This window comes from Myotis myotis, unplaced genomic scaffold, assembly GCF_014108235.1.
Source record: "Myotis myotis isolate mMyoMyo1 unplaced genomic scaffold, mMyoMyo1.p scaffold_m19_p_12, whole genome shotgun sequence".
Classification (NCBI taxonomy): Eukaryota; Metazoa; Chordata; class Mammalia; order Chiroptera; family Vespertilionidae; genus Myotis; species Myotis myotis.
This window is the reverse complement of record NW_023416316.1, coordinates 16,684,895-16,708,753: the sequence shown is the minus strand read 5'-3', so window position 1 is coordinate 16,708,753 and position 23,859 is coordinate 16,684,895. Positions and strand designations below refer to the sequence as shown.

At 40.7% G+C, this 23,859-nt stretch overlaps 1 protein-coding gene across 6 annotated transcripts in view; it reads right to left on the bottom strand.

Annotated features, from left to right (window-relative positions):
- LPAR1 (lysophosphatidic acid receptor 1) overlaps positions 1-23,859 on the bottom strand; it is a 125,093-nt gene that overhangs the window by 65,778 nt on the left and 35,456 nt on the right. For 3 of the 6 annotated variants that reach the window (XM_036330038.1, XM_036330040.1, XM_036330037.1), the window contains exon 2: positions 4,661-4,820. In XM_036330038.1, coding sequence (XP_036185931.1) covers positions 4,661-4,705 — 45 coding nt within the window. In that variant the 5' untranslated portion in view covers positions 4,706-4,820. Of the gene's footprint in view, positions 1-3,478; positions 3,555-4,660; positions 4,821-11,932; positions 11,957-23,573; positions 23,597-23,859 lie in introns of those variants that run through there. The other 3 variants (XM_036330041.1, XM_036330042.1, XM_036330043.1) reach the window with 3 other exon arrangements.

The window sequence follows — 23,859 nt, the reverse complement described above, 5'->3', positions numbered from 1 at the left end:
ACACATTCATTTAACCGAATGAGCAGGTTCCTGTCTGCGAACATATCCCTGGAGCTTCCTCTGGGTAAGGAAGCTCTTTATCAGCGTCTGGACTAGGAGAACTATAAATCAGCTACAAACACAGCTTCCCTGCTGCTGCTAGTCCGGTTTCGCCTCACTATTCATCCTGCTTCGGAAGACCAAGGTGCTGCACCTCTGAGCCAGAGAAAACAAAAATCCATCTCAGTCTAGGCAGCAGCAAAGCAGGGAAGGCAAACTTGTCCCACTTCAAAGCACAAGGCATATCTTTCACTAACTAAATAGCCATCCCAGCAGGAGTGACAATGAAAGCTTTCTTCCCTGTTATTGTTTGAAACAATCGCAGGCTATTTGTTCATATTAATTAGTTGATATCTAAGTATTAGGCAGCCTTGATTAGAAAAATGCTCTTTGTTACCAAATGAATAGAGCAGCAAACAAAACCGAAAGCTTTTTTTTTCTTTTCTTGCATTGTTGTGTTTGCCTTAGCAAAGAATTTTTGAAAAGAATCCTCAGGCCTTTCACACTCCAGTGTGGGCTTATCTTTACACAGGTCCTTGACTTCACTCCACAAGAATGCAAGTTGATGTGCCAGACAATACCAGGCTAAGCTGATTGAGTGAACTGCTTGTTGCGCCTTGCCTAAGGAGATGCTGTATTTAAATTACTTTTACCTTCTTTGAACTTCGGGGGAAACTTGATCATAGGAGAGAAGGCATCAATACAAGCTTGGGGACAAAGACAAATCAGCCTGGGACTAAAAGTTGACTGCACGAATTACACGTGAAGAGTTGCCATGTAATCAGGAGGCCCATCATCGACCAGAGGATCCTGGGAAAGAGGTGACCCAGTGGTCAGCATCTCTCCAGAAGAGTAAGCTGCCTCTGCCTGGGACCTAGTACCCCAGTTTATAGCTGACTCCTTCTAAGGGGGCTTGAGTTCCCCCAAACGTCAGAGGCTACTACTGTTCCCAACATACGGTAAGACTAGGGCTCACCATCCTGGTTGAGATTAATTAATGAACTTGTTCAACCAAACTGTCAAAAGTCAGGGTTTGAAATCAGGTCTAAGACTTAAAAGCAGCACAGGCTTCTTCAAGATGAATGTTAAATTCCTTCCTGTCAAATTCCTGCAAAATCTTCTCCAACCTTGTAACTTAACCCACCTTCCTCCTCTACAACCAGAAATATGCTGATAAATACGTAACAATGGGCCCTTGGCAGGGAGGGACCGTGTTTGCCAATTTCCATGATGTAAATACTCCGCCCTGGCTGATTCCAAGCGTGAACTCAAAGGGCTCACTAAATTCCTGAAAACGTAACCAGGTCTTGTGAGCTGACAGAGCTGGCTCCACCGTGTCCCTTACAACCTCATGCTCCAACATACTGCAACTATCCTGAACTGGCGTGCAAACGTTGTGCTCTCTCACCCTGGGGCACTTGACATTCAGCCATGCCCTTTCCTCTCCTTTAGCAGAATAAATCATATTCATAAGCTCCCTGCCTGGGGGATCTTCCTTCAAGAAGCCTTCCCTGATCCTCCAAAGTCTTTCCTGGGTTCTCTGCTTTATTCCTGGGGCACCCAGATTTCCTGTGTCAGAGCATCTGTGACACAGCATTGTAACTGACTGTTTCCTTACCTATTTCCCACTACATGTCTGAACTCCAGCTGGGCAAAAGCATTATTTGTTCTTGCTTCCCCAGGCCCGCCACAGTGCTTGTTAAATAATAATCCTGACATGCATGGAGCAATATGTACCAGATACTGTTCTAAGTTTTACACATCTTTTAAACAACTGTATAAAGTTGGCTTTATTAATATTATGCTCGTTTTTCAGATGAGGAAATGGAGGCACTGAGAGCGAGTAACTCCTACAGCCGAGATCTGAGCCCAACTAGCATGGCTGGAGAGCCTTGCGCATCCTTCTAGACCAGCATTTCTTCCTTTTTTCCCCCGTTGGTGACTCTCAAAGAGAATGTTTTAATTAAATTTAAATTCTCCCTGGTGAGAGAAATTAAATAAAAAAGAATATGATTTCCTCAGGTAGGGCTAAGCTTTAGGGGGATTTTCCATCACCCAAGATCCAATCTTTGCCTTGTTGGGGCAATATCATTTCCTTTGACAATGTATGTTCTAGACATTCTGTTATGCATTTACATTAATGTACCATATGTTTATCCTTAAAAACATATGGTCTTATTTTACAGCTTTGTGTGTGTGTGTATGTGTGTGTGTGTGTGTGTGTGTTTACAGTTTTAATTATATTTTCCTGTAAGCATTATTCTGCATCTTCCTTTCTTTTCCTTCCATCAGATATCTTGAGGAGATACCACTGTATTAAGATATATAGGGGTAGGCAAAAGTAGGTTTATAGTTGTTTGTATGAAAAATAACACAATAATTAATAAATAGTAATAAAGAATAAGCTCTGTGTTTCGTGTCCTCACAACTGTAAAACTACTTTTCCCACCCTGTATATTTGTCATTTTTAACTGCTGCTTGGTATTTAAATCATTATCAGCATGCCTAAATTTATTAAGCCCTTCCACTATCACAGTCAGAAAATTTTTTACTTCTTGGCCTTCAACTAAGTCTTCAATGAATCTCTTTATGCACATCTCCTGGGGCTCACATGTGTTTTCTAATGTAGAAACAATGCTGAGAATAGGGTATGTGCAAAGGCATATAATTTTAATAGATATCATCAAATTACCCCTAGAGTGACTACACCAAATTACTTCCCACAGAGAATTTACAAGAGTACACGTTTCCCCAAGTGTTTATATTAAATATGACCTCTTTCTACCTTGGGTGGTATTAAACATTTTAATTAAATGAGTCATTTAAAAATACACATATTACTCACCAACTGATAGTAGCTTGTGTAAGAGGGAAGGTGTGCAGATAAGATGATGCTGTCAGAAATGCTGACACGTGACATAAGCAAGACTGGGATGCTGAAATGCCTTGTCGGGGAACCTGTCCTGGGGCCTAACGTCACAAAAGGCTAAGAATAGCCATTGCGTGGGAACAGCTGCAGTGCACTTTGAAATGGTGAACTCAGGTAACAGGAACTAAATCGTTTTACCTATTGACCCAGTCTCTCAGGTACCGAAAACACTGCTGAGGGGAATGGTAACCAAACACCCAAAGTGAAATGAAGTGTTGCAAAGACAATGATTCATTTACCAGAAAGAGAAATACATCTAACAGGGATAACACTATGCTTCCTGGGAAGTAATACTAACATTTTAAAACGTTAAAGAATGGCAAGGACTTTATCCATAAAATTCCAAGGTGTTTTAAAGGATTTTAAAAAAGAAAGCACAATAAATACAAATGCCCCTTGCTCCCGCTCCTTCTTCCTTTCCCTCCCTGTCACATACAAACACCCCTCCTTGAAATACTTACAAAATGTAATAGCTTGTGAAATAATACAGAAAAAAAAAGTGGGGAATACCTTTCTGTATCATCAAGAGTCAAATTTCAACCGAGACGGCTCTTTCTCAAGGTGTACCTTTTTCTTTAACCTTGTCATGAAGGAGATGGGAAGTCGTACTTTAGAAGGAGGAGGAGAAGAAGGAAGAACAGACAAGAAACTACATATGCTGAGCACCAACTATGTGCTTTGAACATAGTCTGTCATTGAATCCATATAACCATCCTGTGAACTGTGATTACAGGAGACGAAATTAAGCAGAGGGAGGTTAGCATGACTCAGGCTCCTTATCCAGCTATTGGTATGTGAATTCAGGCCTAATGACTCCAAAGTCTCTTTTCCCATTGAGCCACTCTTCCTGCTGAAACTGAAAGAGTCCAGTTAAAACCTGAGTAGATCAGATTGTGAGGTAATCTGAACAAAAACAATATTCCTGCCTTAATGCTGTTCTTAATACATATATTACTGTTATATATATATATATTATTGATTGCAGAGAAGAAGGGAAAGGGAGCGAGAGAAATAGAAACATCAATGATGAAAGAGAATCACTGATTGGCTGCCTCCTACATGCCCCACACTGGGGATCAAGCCCGCAACCTTGGCATATGCCCTGACCGGGAATCGAACTGTGACCTCCTGGTTCATAGGTGGATGCTCAACCACGGAGCCACGCTGGCAGGGCTTACTGTCCTTCATTGGACAGAAAAAATAATTTATATTATTGTTGTTCAGAAGTTTCTAGGACTGCATTTTCTTTTCGAAGTAACTAAACTAGGTCAAGGCAAAATGATAGTAATAATTACAGGAGTAGGACAATGAGACAGCATTCAGAAAACTGGTTATAAGATTACATCTGTTCTAAGATATTTCATTAAACCCTAAACAAGCCCAGAGAGGCAAAGAAGCAGGGTTCAGGATTCACTTCTGACTGTCTTGATTTGGAATTGGATGTCTATAATAATAGCCAAAAATCCTAAGCACTGAAACCAAGGCCCCTACAAACAGAGACCAGCTCACTAAAATCACTTGCTCACTTGAACTAAACAGCACCTGGCCACAAAAGCACTATTATCCAAATACCCACCAAATGATCATTAGGACACACATGATCCCCACAGTCAAACACACTTTCTGAAACCCAACTTAAATATTCAATGAAAGCATGATTCGCTCAAACCTGTGCTGGTCTGAATCACGTACCTGGGGCTGTGAAAGGAGAGGGGTGGCAGTGGAGGCAGTAGCCATGGCGGCTCTGTAGTTGTGGGCAGTGACCAGGCCCCAGCACCACGTCACTGGACACAGGAGTCAAATTCTCGTGGTTCCTAATCAGATCGCAGTCATGCTAGGAGAAGCTGTGGACCTGGGAAAGAACAGGAAAGCCCAGTTAGCGTACAAGGAACATCACATGGGAGTGAAGTACCATTTGCCGGAGGAAGCAAAAATCCCTCAGACTAAATGCCAACTACCAGTTTAATGGAAAGAGGAATCCAGGAGATAGCATCTAACGTCTCAACTCCAAGACTTTTATTCCACTCGTCTAAATCCTGTTAAGTTGATGTACTAGAATTTTCATAGGTTTGAATCCAACCTGCAGGCTCCCTAGATGTTCTGGGATGTAAGTGTCAAGTTGTGAAGACGGGAGAATGGGCCAGCGTGAGAAGCCATCCTGTCTTTAACCAATAAAGAAATTGAGTGGCCTACAACTGAGAGCTGAGAGTTTACATACAAAGGGCAAAGAGAATAACACCATCAAGTGTCCTAGAGATCAACCCCTGCCCATTAGCAGAATAAAAACAATGGGGCCTAGAGAAGAGAAGGGACTAAGTCATGCATTTCACTGATGGCAGAACCAGCACTGGACCAACAACCATTCCCAGTCCAGTGGGAAACAGAAGGTGAACGGTTCCATGTTTGCATTCCCCCAGGGAATGATTAAAGAAAGGGAAGGCAGGTGCAAGAGTCAGCCACAGTCAGGTACTCAGGTGGGTGGCGAGGGCTTCGGAACTCAGACCTCCCCATGTGTGAGGAAAAGTACATTTTTTAAATACTTTAACATCCTCAAAGAGGGGATGCTAGATAAGCACCAAGTATAACTAAATCTTTCATTATTAATATGTTTATAAAGAAAAATCAACAAGATGTTAAACTCCCTGCAGGAAAGCATGGCCCAAATTCTGTCGCAAGATTAAGGCCATTGTTCCCATGTTGCAATTTAGCCCAGAAGGGAAAATTTTTCATTTAAAAAAATTTTTTTTAATTCTATTTTAAGAAAATTTTTCATTTTTAGGTTGTTTGCATACCACCTAACAATATCCTTTTTGTTTTGTTTTGTTTTGTTGTTTTTTGTTAATCCTCATCCAAGGATATTTTTCCATTGATATTTAGAAAGTGGAAGGGAGGGGTAGAGACAGAGAGAGAAACATAGATGTGAGAAGACACATCTATTGGTTGCCTCTCACATGCACCCCAACCAGGGCTGGGAATTGAACCTGCAAAGGAGGCACATGCCCTTAACTGGAATCAAACCCAGGACCCTTTGGTCTACCGGCTGATGGTCTATCCACTGAGCTAAACCAGCTAGGACACACCTACCAATATTCTAATATTCAAAATGTATTTGTTGAGCATTTGCAGTGAACTCAGGGTATAATAAATAAAAGTACACAGCCCCTGACTTCAGGAATCTTTTGCTTGTAAATACACTTTCTAGTTTCATCAGCATGCATATACCTGAACTCTGGTAAACTATTAGAAAATGATACTTTTAATAATACTGAAGTAACGAAGCAGGATCACAAGACCCATGTCTTGGGCAGCAAGAACAGTGAAGTTGGACGCTTACTCCAAGTCGTTTGGCCTCAAGTCCCCTGGCACTACTCTGCATTAGCTGGATGCTGAACAAGTCACAGAACCTCAGACATTTTCCTAAGAAATAACCTAGGTTTGGCAGCAACCTCTACCAACTTTAAATTTTGATTTGTATCCTGTCTTTGTATATTATCCTTCACACTATAGTTCCAGTCGCTTTAGGTTTTCTTTTTTTTAATATACTTTTATTGATTTCAGAGACAAAGGGAGAGGTGGAGAGATAGCAACATCAATGATGAGAGAGAATCACTGATCAGCTGCCTCCTGCATGCCCCACACTGAGGATCGAGCCCACAACCCAGACATGTGCCCCGGCCAGGAATCAAACCGTGACCTCCTGGTTCATAGGTTGATGCTCAACCACTGAGCCACGCTGGCCGGGCCGTTTAGGTTTTTATTGTTTAGAACTGTAGCAGTAAAGCTGTCGAGGTGTTTGGTATAACATTCAACATAAAAGTCCACAGGTGCCCTGAGACAACACTGATCTTCTCCTTAGCTACAGTCTGGGGGTTGAGGGCAGACCTGTGTTTTATCACACTGTGAGTTTAAGTGCACAGCCCGGGAGAAAGGTACATAGATATTGGAGTGCCTTTCCTCTTTCATGATGCTGCTCTGAGAAACTTATAGGACCCCATGGTGCGCTATTTTGTACTGAACTTATTGCTGACATCACTTTGTCCCCACCCCTACTCCTTTATTTTTTTCTTTTTCCTTCTCGTGTATTTGTAATTCATGTTGCCTTGCTCTATCATATGTAGGGTACACAGGTGAATATATAAATAGCGTGACAACCAAAAAAACAAAACAAGCAGGAAGGGGAGATTCCATTCTTAAGGACTCACACTGTGCACTCAACCCAATATCATTTCTGCCAAGCTGTCCCTAGGCTATATAATCTTAATATATTTTCAATACAGGGTGGGGCAAGAGTAGGTTTACAGTTGTTCATATGGAAAATAACACAATAATTAATAAATAATACAAGAATAAACTGAGTTTCTCGTACTCACAACCGTAAACCTACTTATGCCTCACCCTGTATTCAGAATACATAGAGTTGTCCAAACGGTGAATCCTGAGCACTTAGCCTGCAGTATAGAAAGGGATATAGAAATTGATGGGCAAATACGCCGCATGGCATCATCGCTGACAACCAAATGGGGAGAGGTGGGAGAGTGGGGGTTACTGACCTCCTACTAGAGGCTGAGCACTGGAAGGGTCAGGTCACAGACAGTGTGAGGCAGACCGAGTTAACGCACTTCACAAATGGGGAACTGGAGGCTCTGAGAGGTTGTGCACAGGCCCAGAGTCACAACAGCCAGGAAAGAGGATCTGAGACCTGACCCAGGACCCACTCCAGGGCCCACGCACTTTCCTTCAAGGGAACAAAAATGACGAGGACCTGCTCGGAATCTTTTTAAGCACCAGTTTCAGGTAGTCCTGGAGAAAGCAGGATGGAAGTCAGATGTCCTGCAGACTCTTCTCTATTTTCCCCAAACCCTGAAACAGACGCTCATACTGCTCTCATCTACACAAAGTTTTCATGATTTTGATTGATGTTTCATGTCCCTGAAATAGATAGTAGATGACAGATCATTCGTTTCATATCTTCAAAGAGAAAATAAGGAAGAAGATTAACTGCCTTCCTCTAAAGCATTTAAGACATATCTGGTTTTGAGGCTTTCGCTGAACCTTGTAAAAAGGTGATAAGAGCCCTTTATAAAATGATGTGTTGTTTTTAACTCTGAAAATACAAAAGCTAAGCAATACTACCTCAGAGGGTATAATCAGCTCTCTCTTGGAAGTGGTCTTAAAATCACATTTATGAAACCTATTTTCTTCCCAACTTATTTACAAAACTGAATAAATCCTGGGGAAACTAGAAGAATGACAAAAAAGACAACACCCTAAGTAAGACTGCCGTTTGGTCTCTAGCTAAGGAAGCTGGTTAACTTTGACATTCTAGGCCCCGCTTTCCCAGAGCCCCAAACTGTCAACTGCAGAGTTGCACAGAATTTTTAAAGAAATACACCCCTCTTGAACTCTTCCAAGTACCTGGATGCTTGTCCTGAAGCTCTTCCCATCTGTCATCAACCTAACTCCCCATTTCCTTAGCTTGAGCTCCAAGACTGTGCTCCAGCAGGAAACCATAAAGCAGTGTGGGCGGGCCCCACTCACCCCAGCTACCTTTGGCTCATTCCTGTTGCCCCTTCTCTTCTCTAGTTGCCTCCATCTCTTCTCATCTATACCATTCTTTGAGAAACCACAAAACTACCTCTAATGCCCTCCACTTGCAAAAGATGAGCTTTATCCCTTACTTATTTACTTACCCATTCTTTCATTCCCCTATTGTCATTGGATATGAATTACCTCAATATCCTTTCCTACCATTCAAAATGGATATATAAAATACAACTTACAAATAGGAAAGCTACAGAGGCTCATTCCTCTGTGCCAGATTACTAAAGAAATAAGAATAGGGAATATCCTTAATCAGCCTTAGAAGCCAAAGATGAATCCCTACTATTACTTCAACTTCCAGGAACACAGGGATAGGCAAAAGTAGGTTTCTAGTGATTCATATGAAAAAATTTAAAATACAAAAATAAATAGTAATACAAGAATAAACTCTGTTTCGTGTACTCACAACTGTACACCTACTGTTGCAAACCGCCTATAATAGAAACAAATCAACATGGGAGGTTGACAGAAGGACTAAGGCACAACATCACCTTCATGTGAAGCTCAGAACAGAAAATCAGCAAATGAGGCCCCAATAGGTTCATACTGATACTCCTAGTTCTGCAGGCTGCGGGCTGCAGGGAACAAAGCCAGGGAGAGGTGGAGCCCATTTAAAATCCACTCACTCCTTAAAAGGGTTCCTGGCTCCTACTGAGCAAGAAATATCTAGTTGCACTTACTTCTAATTTACATGTGGTCATGACGACTGCACAAGAAAACACGTGGGGGCGGGAGGGACACCACCAGCTGGCTTCTGATACGGGCAGCCATGCCAAGTGACAATAACCTTGCTAATTACCGAGTGCCACACCAAAACGCCCAAGAGAGTCTCTGGTTCAGAGGCAGACTTCATTCTGATTACTCCTGCAGCTGACGCTGGCTCCTTCTCTAGGTCTCACAGGAAGATGGGCTTCTAATTTGCAAATTAATCTCCTATAAATCTAACCTTTTCTTTTCACCTGGACCTGAGTCAAACAGTGACTCATTTCAGTCTCTTGAAAGAACACAGGGCAATACCCGCCACTGAATATGCATAGACTTTTCCCTCTAAGGATAAGCAACAGAGAAAAATCCACCAGGCAAATGAAAAATACTACGGTTCCAGAGATGGGAAGACTCTAGAAGCAGAGCAAATATTTACTTAAGAAATAAGTATACTACATAAAAGGAAACTTAAAAAACAGATGAGCTCGTCCATTGTGGCTCAGTGGTTAAGCATTGACCTATGAGCCAGGAGGTCATGCTTTGATTACCGGTCAGGGCACATGCATGGGTTGTGGGCTCGATCTCCAGTAGGGGGCATGCAGGAGGCAGCCAATCAGTGATTCTCTCTCATCATTGATGTTTCTATCTCTCTCTCCCTCTTCCTCTTTGAAATCAATAAAAATATGGTTTTTTTTAAAAAATAGATGAGATCAGAAATGAGTCTGCATTAACTACAAGAGAAAAAAAATCTGAATCATGAACTTAAATGAAGGCAGTTGATAAAGCAGTAAACAGAATAAAAAAAAAATCAAGCAGAAAATGGTATTAGTGAAACAAGATAAACCAGAGCTTAGAGGAGTAGGGGAGGGAGCTACATGGATAAAGGTTTTAAAGCTTCCATCCCCAAAACGGAACAGATGAACAAAAAGTCCTAATGGAGGAAAGAACCATCAATGCTGAAACCTGAAAAGGATACATTTATCCTCAAAATTCTGGAAAAGTGTTGCTCATATATAGAGCCATTTACATTAAATAAGAAAACACTTCAGACTTGAAATTTACTGCAGAGAGCTCTGTAGTCTGGCAGAACAAAAAAAAAAAAGAAGAAGAAGAAAGGAAGGAAGGAAGAGGAAGGAAGGAAGGAAGGAAGGAAGGAAGGAAGGAAGGAAGGAAGGAAGGAAGGAAGGAAGGAAGGGTGAGCTCTGAACCCCAAACATGGAAGAATAAAACAATGAGATTTAGGACGGCCAGTGCTATAGCTTAGCTTTCTTAATATCTCTTCTCCCTACTGGACTAAATAGCATCTGAAGCCAGCATCCTACCATCGGAGGCCTGAGGCTGGAAGATTCTTCTCTCCGGAATCCCAACAGATGAAAAGACTTAAAAATAGTCTCATCAGGAAGAAGTCATTGACCCATGAAACAAAAACAAAATGCTTAAAAATCGATCATCTGAAGTTCAGTAGAAGGACTGGAATGTGAAGTTCCAAATGTAAAAATCCAGAATGTAGAGCAAAACATAAAGTGAGAAAGGTAGAGGGCTAGTCCTGGAGATCAAACAGCCAGATAAGAGCAATTCTAGAACAAAAGAATCAAGGGAAAAAAGAAGGACAAATCAAATTGCTAACTCAAAACATTTTCTAAAGTGGGAAAGTCATGTTTGTTGAGTGTAAAGGCCTAGGAAGTGCCCGCCTCAATTATTTTAATACACTCACATAAGCACACCTTCATGAGGGTTATTTTTCTCCTCGTTTCTTTTTACACTCCATATTTTTAAAAATCCGATAAGCTCTAAGAAAGTGTGTGTGTGGAGGAGCTCATCAACAAAGAATTGGGAATCGATCTCTGGACTTCTCAAGAGCAGCCTGGGAGCCAGGAGACAAGGGAGCAATGAGGAACGTGATTTACAACCTGTCATTCTATTGGAGGATGTTCTTCAGCAAAACAGGGAAGAAACTAAGAAAAAGGAAGGCATGTGATACCGGGACAGGACATCAATACTGGAGAAAAACAAAGGGAATTCCGGGCCTAATTGTGAATGGAGACGCGTGGAAGACAGGTAAGGGGACTCGCAAAGTAACCTTGGCAGAGTCTCTGTGCCTTTGGATACACAGGGGTGGGCAAAACTAGGTTTATAGCTGTTCATATGGAAAATAACACAATAACTAATAAATAATAATACAAGAATAAACTCTCATGTACTCACAACGGTAAGCCTACTTTTTGCCCACCCCTGTATATGTGTGATGAACTAAGATAAAAAACTATAGGAAATCTTCAGAAAAAGGAGAAAATGCTTCACCTTTGGAAAAAGGAGTCAGTCAGTACTGTTTTATGTCTAAAGCTGATAAAATGAGAATTTCAGGCTTTGAAAATCAAAAAAGAAGAGGAAGGGGTGGAAAGGGTGACAAAGGAACAGCCAGGCTACATTTTCTACCTGCGCTCCCTCCCCTCACCACTGCTTCCCGGGGAAACTACAAAGGCAAAGGGTCCAGCTGGAAGAAGAAAGCTGGGACCACTTTCAGTCCATTTGCTTCACATGCAGAGTTAGGACAAAGAAATCAGAAAAGCACTGGAGAAATCAAATAATTTCCTCATGTTTTGCTTTTAAGTACCATCTCTACCTGTGGCAGCCAAGATCTTGCTTCAGTATACTCACAGAAGACAATATATTTCATGTTCTTAAATCATTCCTTTTCCACATACAGAATCAGTTTTTCCATTTGCTCCTCCAGCTTTTCTTTTTTTTTTTTTAATTTACTTACTGTCTGGTGAAAGATGGTTCATTTTTCTTTTGTTTTTTAAAGGTATTTTTGATTTTTAGAGAGAAGAAGGGAGAAGGAGAGAGAAACATCAATGTGAGAGAGAAACATTGATGGGTTGCCTCCTGCACACACACACACACACACACACACACACACACACACACACACCCCAGGGATCTAGGATCTATCCCACAACCTGGGCATGTGCCCTGACCCAGAATTGAACGGGCAACCTTTCAGTGCATGACGCCCAACCAGCTGAGCCACACAAGCCAGGGCATTTCAATCAGTCCTTTTATTCTATATTTAGCCTAAAAACTCTATCGTTCTTTCTCTATGGCATTAAACTGATGCATTTAAGGGAAGGAATACAGCTAGCCCATCCTGCTCATGCTGCCTGCAGAGAGAGAAACTCAAGCACCACAATCACACTGTTTTACACGTATTTTATCAGTTCAGAGTCCAGTATCCTACAGACTAACAAAACTGGCCAAAATTATTTAAATAAGCCCACTGTCCTGATTTCAAAGACTGAATTGACAGGCATACAATTTTCACTTTTTAAAAAATATTTTTTATTGATTTCAGAAAGGAAGGGAGAGGGAGAGAGAGATGGAAACATCAATGATGAGAAAGCATCATTGATCAGCTTCCTCCTGCACAACCCCTACTGGGGATTGAGCCAGCAATCCGGGCATGTGCCCTTGACCAGAATTGAAACCTGGACCCTTCAGTCCGCAGGCCGACGCTCTATCCACTGAGCCAAACTGACAAGGGCCAGTTTTCACTTTGGAACAGTGTTCCAACTTGGGAGAGAAGTTTTCCTGAAACTTATCAAAATAACTAGGAATTGTGAAATATGTCACTACAAGGGCAAAGAATATATTGGCAATACGCTTAACGGTTTCAATCTTAAGCTACTTTGTGTTATATTGCTTAGAAAATGGGGGAAATTCATAGTTTAGGAATAGTGGATCATGAATGAGTTGGATTTACAGATTTCTGAGTGAGAGAAAAATGAGCTCAGTGAGTGTGCTCAATCACAAAGGGAGAGAACAAAGAAAGAAGGGATGGAAATTAAGGAACAGCATCAAAAGAAGGATTGAGAAAATCCTCTTGAAAGGTAGGACGATTAGAAAAATTATACTTTGAATAAGAGACAGACCTACTATTGCCCTTTTATTTCTATTGCCAGAGACTCACTGAAATGAATAAAACTATTGAAAAAAAAGACCGTACCCTTTTATGTAATGATGTTTACTTTGAATTTATATTAGTTCATACAAACACTCCATCCATGCTTTTGTTCCAGCCCTGCGGTCCAGTTTAAGAACCCATTGTGGCCCTCTAGTCAAAAAGTTTGCCCACCCCTGGCTAAACTCTGGATCATCTTACTATCCGCAGGCATGACCCTCCACCATTTGCATAGGGACACACAGCAGTGCAAAGGCTAATGGCAATTAAGAGTTCCACCTCAGGGAGGAAATCCCTGCAGCATAGGGTGGATATGTTTTCATTGAGGATGCTTGCCAAGGGACCCCCCAGCCACGCTGAGCATTTGCAGTCCCGAGGTTTCAGGAAAAAGAAAAGCACAGCCTCTATAGGGAAGCCCAGGCCAAGCCAGACTCTGACAACCATAGCCAATGGAGGAGTCTTGGGAGCTATTTCCTTCTAAAGTCAGGAGTACTTCCTAATGTGTCGCAGAGGAGGAATATGAATGTATTACATGTTGGTGGAGATGAGGGGAAGAGAAAGAGGGAAGGGAGCAAATAGGGTTGAGGCAACGTGTCGAGAATATAGAAGTCTATCACTGTGATAAGAAAAGTGATCCAATTTTTAACAGCCTAGGGGCCTGTGGACAGAGGCCTCTTTCCTTACTTACAATTCTGAGTAGCTGAAACTTCAAGTACCTTTGAGAGTATAGGTCAAAATCACTTCTGAGTGCTTGAACTGAAGAATGGTGGTTTAAAACTCTACCTGGACATAAGAACATTATGCTTGAAAGAGAGTTTTCAGGTGCATTTGCCACGATATAGGAAAATAGGCACTCAAGTTTATTTCCAGTGTTGATGCAACTGTTATCATCTTTCTGGAATACTGTGTGTGTGTAACAAAGGACAATGATCCCCAAGAAATGGGAAAAGAACAAGGTGAGCCCTATAATTGCCCCAGCTTCCTGTCACAAGAGCATCCAGGCCAGGAAAAATTCTGGTGAAATCCAGGGAACTTACTGAGTTGAAAGGCCGATCTGAGAACCCAAGAAGCTCAAGGCAGCTAGAGTTCAGAGCATTGCAAAGAAGTGGACTGAAAAGACAGAAAACCCAAACGATCTGCAGGGCCCACCTTGAGTATTCAACAGAGAACTGGTCAGAGAAGGCACATGAGGAAACTGTTAGAGGCTTAAGTGATATCCATCTGAACAGTTTCTATTTCCATCAGCAAGACTGGAAAACCTTGTAATTCGCGGGATCTTGGGCAGAGCACTCAGAAGCATCTTGCCTCAGTGGTGGGGAATAATTAGCCCCAGACTAAACAGTAAGTTTATCCCACTGAACAAATTGTAAAAGCAAGACCTAAAAAGATTAAATTGTTTCCAAATAATTAACTGTGACTCAAAACAAAGCTTGAGAATATTTATAGGAACACAGAACTATCCAACATCCAACTAGGTACAGTTCACAGTCTGGCATCCAATCGATGACTACCGGTCAAGCAAAGAAGCAAGAAAAAGTGAAGTGACAGAAACAGAAACTAGACAAAATGGAACACTGAGAGAAAAAAATTAATATGAAAAAAAAAAATAAAAGAACACCAGTGAAATGTGGGGAATTTTCAAGTGGATTAATATGCACATAATTGGACCCCAAAGGAAAAAGGAGGCCAGAAAAAATATTTGAAAAATAAAGATCAAAAGTCCAAAATTTAACAAAAACTATAAACTGAGAGATTCAACAACCTTAATGAATGACAAGTACAAGAAACAAAAGTGCACAAGGGCACATTATCATCAAATTTATCAAAATATAATAATAACAAAATATTTAAAGTTGCCAGATTAAAAAAAAAAAAAAGAATTGTGGAGTAGAGAGAAACAAGGATGAGGATGACAGGAGATCTCTCATCAAAAATAATGCAAGCAAAAAGTCAGAGATCAACATTTTTAAAGTGATGGGAAAAATAACCCTATCAATCTAAAATACTATACCCATGGAAATTTTTTTTCAAGAACAAAAATAAATTAAAAATATTTTCAAACATAAAAATGCTGTAATAATTGATCATAAACAGACCCTGGACTACAAGAAATGTTTAAAAGGAAGTCCATCAGACACAACTAAAATTGAATCTGATGGAAATATAAAACTTCACAAAGAAATGGAGAACACCAAAAGAAGGAACTAAATTAGTATATATAAAAAACAGTTTTCACCTGCCGGCATGGCTCAGTGGTTGAGCATCGACCAGGAGTTCACAGTCCAATTCTCAGTCAGGGCACATGGCCAGGTTGTGGGGTCGATCCCCAGTGTGGGGAGCGTGCAGGAGGCAACCAATCAATGATTCTTTCTCATCATTGATGTTTCTATCTCTCTTTCCCACTTCCTTCCTCTCTGAAATCAATAAAAATACACATGTTTTTTAATAAGTTTTAAAAAACAGTTTTATTCTATAAGTCTTTTTAACTTACAACTCACAGAATGGGAGAAATTTATGTAAGTCGTATCTCTGAAAAGCGATTTGTATACAGAATATAAAAAAATTCTTACAACTCAATGATAAAGACACAAAAAAAAGCCAATTTTAAAGTGAGAAAAGATCTGAACAGACATTCTGCAAAGAAAATTTACAAGGCCCACCTTGAGCCCAAACCTTTGATTTCTATAGCTATTGAAAACCACAACTCCATAGCTCTTCCTCTCCCCTCTTTCTCTTTCTCTTTCTCTCAAGAGGTTTGGACTTTTGATCTTGACCAATAAGTATTTTAAAAGATACTCCACATCATTAGCCATTAGGGAAACAAAAATCAAGTTCACTTCACACCCACTAGGATGGCTATAATAAAAAAGACAGATAATAACAAGTGTTGGTGAGTATATGGAGCAAAGGAACCCTCATGCATTGCTTAATGTAAAATAATGCAGCCACTGTGAAAAGCATCCTGGTAGTCCCTCAAAATATTAAACAGTGTTTCCATATGACCCAGACCATACCAAACATTGGTGAGGATGTGAATGAACTGCAGCTCTCACACACTCTTGTGAGGATACAAGATGGAGTTGGGTTGGAAAACTATTTGTCAGTTTCTTTAAAAGTTAAGCACACACTTACCATCCAGTCCAGCCATTTCACTCCTGGATATTTACCCAAGAGAAAAGAAACATATGTCAACACAAAGGCTTGAATGTGTTCAAGAAACTTTATCTCAAAAAACCCAAAACTAGAAACATCTCAAAATCAGTTCAGAAAAGAACGGACAAATTTTTTTTATATGAAGACAATGGAATACTACTCGGCAACAAAAAGAAATGAACTATTCATATACACGATGGCATGTATCAGTGTCAAAATAAATACACATTTTGAAAGAAGCCAAATAAAGCAAAGCACTTACTGTATGATTCCATTCATATGAAGCTACTGAAAATGCAAAGTAGTCTATAGTGACAAGGATGGAAGGGGAGGCCAGGGCAGCAAAAAGGAACAATTTCAGAGGGACAGGAGAAAATGTGAAGGGGGATTGATGTGCTCACTACCTTGATTATGGTGATCATTTAACAGGTATATACACAGGTCAAAACAAATCAAGTTGTACACTTTAAATATGTGTAGTTTAGGTATGTCCTCAAAAATATTAAAAGAAAGCATAAGTCTTATAATAAAGAAAAATGCTGTATTATAGATTTTTTTAAGTACAATATTTAAAGAACATTCTCCTTGAATGGAAAACACTGACTTGTAAGGAAATCTGACCACTAACTCTAAAATATATATAAAATAGTGTGTTTGTAACAATACAAGGACAGCCCAATGTGAGTGCTAGAGATTAAATGAGGGAATGGAGAATGTCCCTATGGGCAGGTAACCCAAAGCACTTGTCAGCACCTGAAGGGGTAGGTGCATCCAAGAGAGGGAAGAGACCTCTCTTGGATGGTTTGGCTCAGTAGGTAGAGCATCAGCCTGCAGACCAACAATCTATGTGGTTCTCTCACACTGATGTTTCTCTCTGTCTTTCCCTCTCTCTTCTACTCTCTCTAAAAATCAATGGAAAAATATCCTCTGGTGAGGCTTAAAGAGAGAGAGAAAGAGAAAGAGGGGAGAGAAAGCGCTATGGAGTTGTGGTTTTCAATAGCTATAGAAATCAAAATAGGTGTCAGAGTATGTGTGTGCATGTACACAGTAGGAGGCCAGGGAGTAGTGACATCCCAATAACAACAAGTATCCTAGCACTTAGGTCCTGGTCTCTAAATACCATTCTCTACTGTAAGGAACCAGGCTCTTTGGAGAAATGTTTTTTCCAGAGCTGGGGCAAGAGAGGTACATCTTTTGATAGAAAGTAAGGAGACATGTTAAAAGGACAAGGAAACTAGCTTGAAGGGTGTTCCCTGGCCTAAATGGAAATTTTTGACCTTCAAAATAAATGAAAGAACAAATTTCTAACCCTTTGAATAAAAGAAATTCATGAGTTCATTTTAACATAAATAAACTAATAAAAGTCTGACCAAAAAAAAAAAGGAACATTCATATAGACTCAAATACATCCCAACATAATTCCTATTAATTGCAAAGGAAAAACTGTAACTTTACAGTGGAGAAGTATGAAAGACACCACCATAACTAAGTGATCAAAGTAAAACATCACGGGAAATTGGGACAAATTGACATTGGGTACCACCTGATAAGATGCAATGAAAAGAATGCAGCATCACTTCCGCGATACTCTGGCTAAAGTTTCAAAATTTGAATTCAGTCAAAAGGAAACATGGGCCAAACTCAAAGTGAGAGACAGTCTACAAAATAACTGTGCTATCGTCTTCAAAACATCAAGATCATAAAGAAAATAAACTGAGAAATTGTTTCTTATTTAAAGGAGACTAACAAGAGACATGGCAAATACAATGCAAGATCCTGGACTGGACCCTTAGCCGTAAAGGATATCATTGAGACGACTGGGGAAAAGGTGAATGGGATCTGAAAACTAGCTGGTAGTAAGATAGCGACGTTAACTTCCTAATTCTGATGGTGGTTTTGTGACTATGTGGAAGAACATCCTTGTTCATAGGAAATACATCATTAAGTATGTGAGGGTGTGAGGGCCGTGTCAACAATTCATTCCTAATGGCTTGGTGAGATAAAAGGTTCTTGGTACTTCTGCACTGCACTTGCAACTTCTCTGTGAATTTGAGAGAGGAGAAGGCGTGGGGGAGGGGCCGGGGAGGTGCAGGGGCAAGAGAAGAGGCCCCCCGTCATCGAAAATAAATGTGTTTCAGTAGAAGACTGTGTTCACGTGTCACTACTAACTGTAAGGACAGACATGCCCAAGAATAAATTTAATTGAAAAGAAGTGTTTTAATCTAGTTAGAAGTTACTGTTACAAAAGACATGACCATCCCAGACACACATGTGCCTGATTTCAGAGAAGACAGGAAAAGACGGTCTCAGACAAATGGGAGAGTGTAAGAGGCACGTTGCCAAAAGTCAAATAGGTCTTTTGAAAAAGGAGAAGTCTGGACCACAGTAAACAGTGCAGGCAGCATCGCATCACCAAGTTGTGCTGCATTTCCAAATGCTCACAGAGAGATACATTTACATCGAATAAAACAAAGACAAAGGCAGAAGCCCCAGCAATGGGCTTCTTCTGTTTGCAGGGCATACGGGAAGGAACTGTGAAAAGGTACTGTGTTCTCTGGTTATGAAAGTTCTTCTGCCTGCAGTGAGAATAATCTCTTCCAGATGTTGTTTGGCCCACAATGTGCTATTCAAAATATGAACGTTTTGTTTATTTTCAAAATTCAAGAGCCAAATAAGAAACCTAGTTTCCTTCACTAATCTCTAATAAAACTGGAGATAAGTTAGCTTTAAAAAAAAAAATCAGTGTACGTCCTAGGTCCAGACACTTGTACATCTGCCCAAAGTTTTGACGGGGAGAGGGGAAGGGGTTATACCTGTTAAATTCAATCGTAGTATCTGCTTTGCCATGGGAAAAATAATGAGGCACTTAATTTCATTTCCTTTCCTGCTCCCAATATACAGCACTTTTCCTCCATGAAGTCCCTCATGGCAATGTCTCTTTAAAACAGTAAGTTCAGAGGGAAATCTAAAGAAAACTAGTATTGTGCTAGAGGATGAATTATTCCCAGCTGGGTTGTGGATATGTAAATACCATAGCTTCCTGCGATTCACATACATGCTTTTGCCAGCTTGAGAGGTCAGTAAGCAAAGGCTGGCCTCATTCATTCATATAGCAGGTCCAGGAGTAACATTTCAAACATTATCACCCCTGTTGGAGAAATTAGGAATGTGAAGCAAAGGGAATTCAATGACTCTTCTCCATTCGCAATGATTTAGTAACTATGAAAACACACAGAAAAAGGGCCTTTCCCTAACTTTTGTGAATGGTAGTCTAACTCCCTTTTTTTCTTTTATAAAAGGGTTTTAAACCTAACAGGGGATAGCTTTTAAAAATGATTGCTGAAGCTGTTTATCACAAAAACAGCAAAAGAATGGAAAGGAAAGAAGCCTTCTTATACACTGAGAAGAGCGAGTAAAACCACCAAGTGGCCACAAAGCTCCATGCCTGAGACGTCCCCCAAAAACCAACCGGGGACCTAAAGGCAGAGCTGGGAGGCACCCCGTGAAAGACCTGTGACCATCTAACCAATAGCCTGAAAGATGCTGTCCTTTCAGACTAAGTAATGGTTAGATGTCCAGAAAAGCCCAGGGAGGGTCCAAACATGTTGAGATTGGAGACTGTCATACACAAAACGTCTGACGAGTGTGGAAAGGGATTATATGGGTCCCCCAAAGAGATGATAAGGCATTACAAGATTACTAGTAGAAAGGCAATTCTGGTATAAAAGGAATAAGAAGGAAAACAAAAAGTTTCGCTAAACTGATATTACCCCCCCAAAAAAAATCTGGGAGAAGAAGGAACAGCCAAACAGACTCAGTAGATACAGTTTCTACCAAGAATTTTCTGAGCCTTGAAAAGGAAGGAGCCTGTGTTGTAGGGCTGGGCTTCAAGTGATTGTTGTTTTAAGGCAAATAAGCAGGCAGCATATCTATGCTTCCTTTCTACTCCAAGAATTCTCTATGTCACACGACTGGAGTTCTGGGCCCCAAGAAACTGAACGTGGTGAGCTCAGTCCATTGCAGAGAAGTGGCCTCGAAGAGAAAAAGGAGAAGGCCACCTCTCTGAAGAACCACCCCAGTTTCTTTGGGTGGCGGCTGGGGAGGTGACTGGGGTGATGAGCAACGACCCTTCTCCTGCTGGGCCCTGATGGCTTCACTTTGGAGCCCCATCTCGGATCCATGTTACATGAACTCTCCTCAGTTGGAGTTCATAGCACCACACTGATTTCTTTTGGCGCCAGTCCCGCATCGCAGCTGTTTGTACTTACTTGAGGTATGGTGTATTTTGAAACAAAATGAACCAGATTTCCCTGACTGCCTATGTCAGTGCCTGGTAATGGGGAACGTTAACTCTTTCACAGCCAGGCTACTGACGATTGTGATGTATCCATCCTATGGAGCAGCGGTTCTCAACCTGTGGGTTGTGACCCCTTTGGCGGTCAAACGACCCTTTCACAGGGATCACCTAAGACCATGCTGCATATCAGATATTTACATGACGATTCATAACAGTAGCAACATTACAGTGATGAAGTAGCCACGAAAATAATGTTATGGTTGGGTCACAGCATGAGGAACTGTATTTAAAGGGCCAGAAGGTTGAGAACTGCTATGGAGGAAGACATACATAGAGACCCTAACCCAGAGCTGGGAAAGCTTCTTCAAACACAAAGCTCGTTTCAAGGCAGAGGGCAGAGAGTCCATCATTTACTTAGTTTCTGGACCCCATTCATTTCCAAACAAGTTACAGAAAGTAATCAAAGAATAAGAGTCATGACTACGAGCAATTATTTGTCAACAAGTTGGATAATCTAGAAGAAATAAATTTCTAGAAATGTACAACATGCAAAGACCGAATCAGAAGGAAATAGAAAATTCAAAGATAACAAGTAAGTAGATTGAAACAGTAACCAAAACTACCCAGGATAAAAAAGGCTAGAACCAGAGAGTTTTGCCAGTGGATTCTATCAAACATATAAAGAAGAATTAATGCCAATCCTTCCCCACTATTCAAAAATATTGAAGAGGAGGGAACATGCCCAAACTCATTGGACTAGTCTAGTGCTACCCTGATACCAAAACCAGATAAGGGCACAATGAGAAAACTGTAGGCCAGTACCCCTGATGAATACGGATGTAAAAATCCTCAACACAATTCTAGCAAAACAAAGAGAGAGGAAGACCACAGCATTGAATGGATCATACACCACGATCAAGTAGAATTTATCTCTGGAGTGCAAGGAAGGTTCAACAAATGCAAATCAATAAGCATGATACACCATATTAACAAGAGATAAAAATCATATGACCCTCTCTCTCAAGAGCTGCAGGAAGAGCATTTGACAAAATTCAACATCCTTTCATGATAAAAATTATGAATGAATATAACCTCAACATAATAAAGGCCACATGTGACAAACCCAGAGATCGTCATACATATAACAGCAGGGCCACTGATTCCTGGGCCCAACGGAATCAGACTTTTGAATTGGACGATGTGAATGGAAACCGAGAACCTGTATTTTAATGTGTCCAAAGTGAGCTTCGGTTAAAAGGCAAATGTGGTAACTACTGCATCAGACCGGTGGTTCTCAGTCTGCAGCATGCGGCATGCAGAATTCACTGGAGGGCTTGTTCCAATACCGATGGCAGGGCCCCACCCCGCTGAGTTTCTGTTCAGGAGGTCTGGCATGGACCTGGGAATCTTTATTTACTCACAAGTTCTCAAGGACGCTGGTGTTGCTGGTCTGAGCACAACACTTTGAGAACCACTCACTGGACTGTTTGTGTAATAGCCAGTTGTCTCAAGTGGCCTTTGACACAACAGGAAGGTAGGTAATTTGACTGAAGGCTCTGACAAGGGTCTTAACTGTTCAGTGCTGTTGATTAAAAAGTAGTTTCATGTGCTTTTGATATGAGACACAAAAAGAAAATATGGCATTTTCTTTAAAAAATCAAAATACATTAGACTGTAATCCAAATTGGAGGGCCGCTTCACTTATCCAATTATGAGAGTTGCCAGAAATTTTCTTAGGAAGGAGCTTTCGAATTATGCAATAAAAACTTTAACTGTAACTATAATGTACAGCATGGTGACTATAGTGAATACTGCATTGTATATTGGAAAGCCACTAACAGTGGTTCTCAACCTTCTGGCCCTTTAAATACAGTTCCTCATGTGACCCAACCATAAAGTTATTTTCGTTGCTACTTCATAACTGTAATGTTGCTACTGTTATGAATCGTAATGTAAATATCTGATATGCAGGATGGTCTTAGGCGACCCCTGTGAAAGGGTCATTCGACCGTCAAAGGGGTCGTGACCCACAGGTTGAGATCCGCTGCACTAAGAGACTAGATCTTAAAAGTTCTCATTACTACAAGAAAAAAAATTGTAACTATTTGTGGTGATGGATGTTAACTAGACTTATGGTGGTGATCATTTCACAATATATACAAATAATCAAATCATGTTGTACACCTGAAACTAGTATGTTATATGTCCATTTTTTGAAGCGACTAAGGGCATGTTATTTTTGAACAGGATTCCATCTCACTGTGTGTCCACAAGAATAAGAGAGCTGTGAAATGTCCCCACCACATCATTACAGGAATTAACCGTGGAATGAAGCTAGTTAATGCTGCCCATCTGAACGGTGAAGGCGTTTGCCAAAAGCAACAGCTTCAGTTTTGACAAAGTCAATAGCAAGGTCTCCTTTAAGAAAAGGACTGGCCAATAGGTCTGAGGCTTCTTAAACTCACTCCCTGCTCATGAGCATAAGGTCATAGGATAGCTCTACTGGAAAGGCAATATCTCATTCATACAAATGTTTTCTTATGTTATTAAATTTTAAAGTTAAAAGAAGGAGGAGAGATGTGGACCCAGAGTTGACATCATTTGGAAATAGAATTTGTTCTGTCAAAAGATAATTCCTTTATACTAAATGATTCTCTGTGTGGCCGTATCCATCTTCTCAAAAAAACATGAAAGTCTAAAAAAAAAAATGTGAAAGTCTAAAATCATTCAGTGCAACCCAGAGACATTTCACTAACTCAAGGCTATGATTAAATCAATAAATCTTGCAACTGGTCATAAACCGACTTCTGAATAAAGATGACATCAGCCCTTGCTACTTCTCCACCCAATTTCCAGTTAAAATACACATGAAGACAAACAAAAAGACTAACCTCAAAATGGCTCTGAAACCAAGAATAACAGCCAGCCTTTTATAAGAACCTGGGAGCAGTATCTATTAAGAACAGTGAAGATGAAGCTCAATTAAAAGCAGTGTTCAGCGAATGCTTTGCTTGCTGAAAAGGAAAAGCTAGAAGTAAGAAGGTTCAGACCTCTCCCACTCCGCCTCGTTTTCCAGAATAAAGAGTGGGGACCAATGAGAGCAGTGGGGAGCGGCCCTGTATTGTGCAGTTCTGTTTTCTGAATCAACCAGTGATCCACTATTCCCCCTTCCTCCCT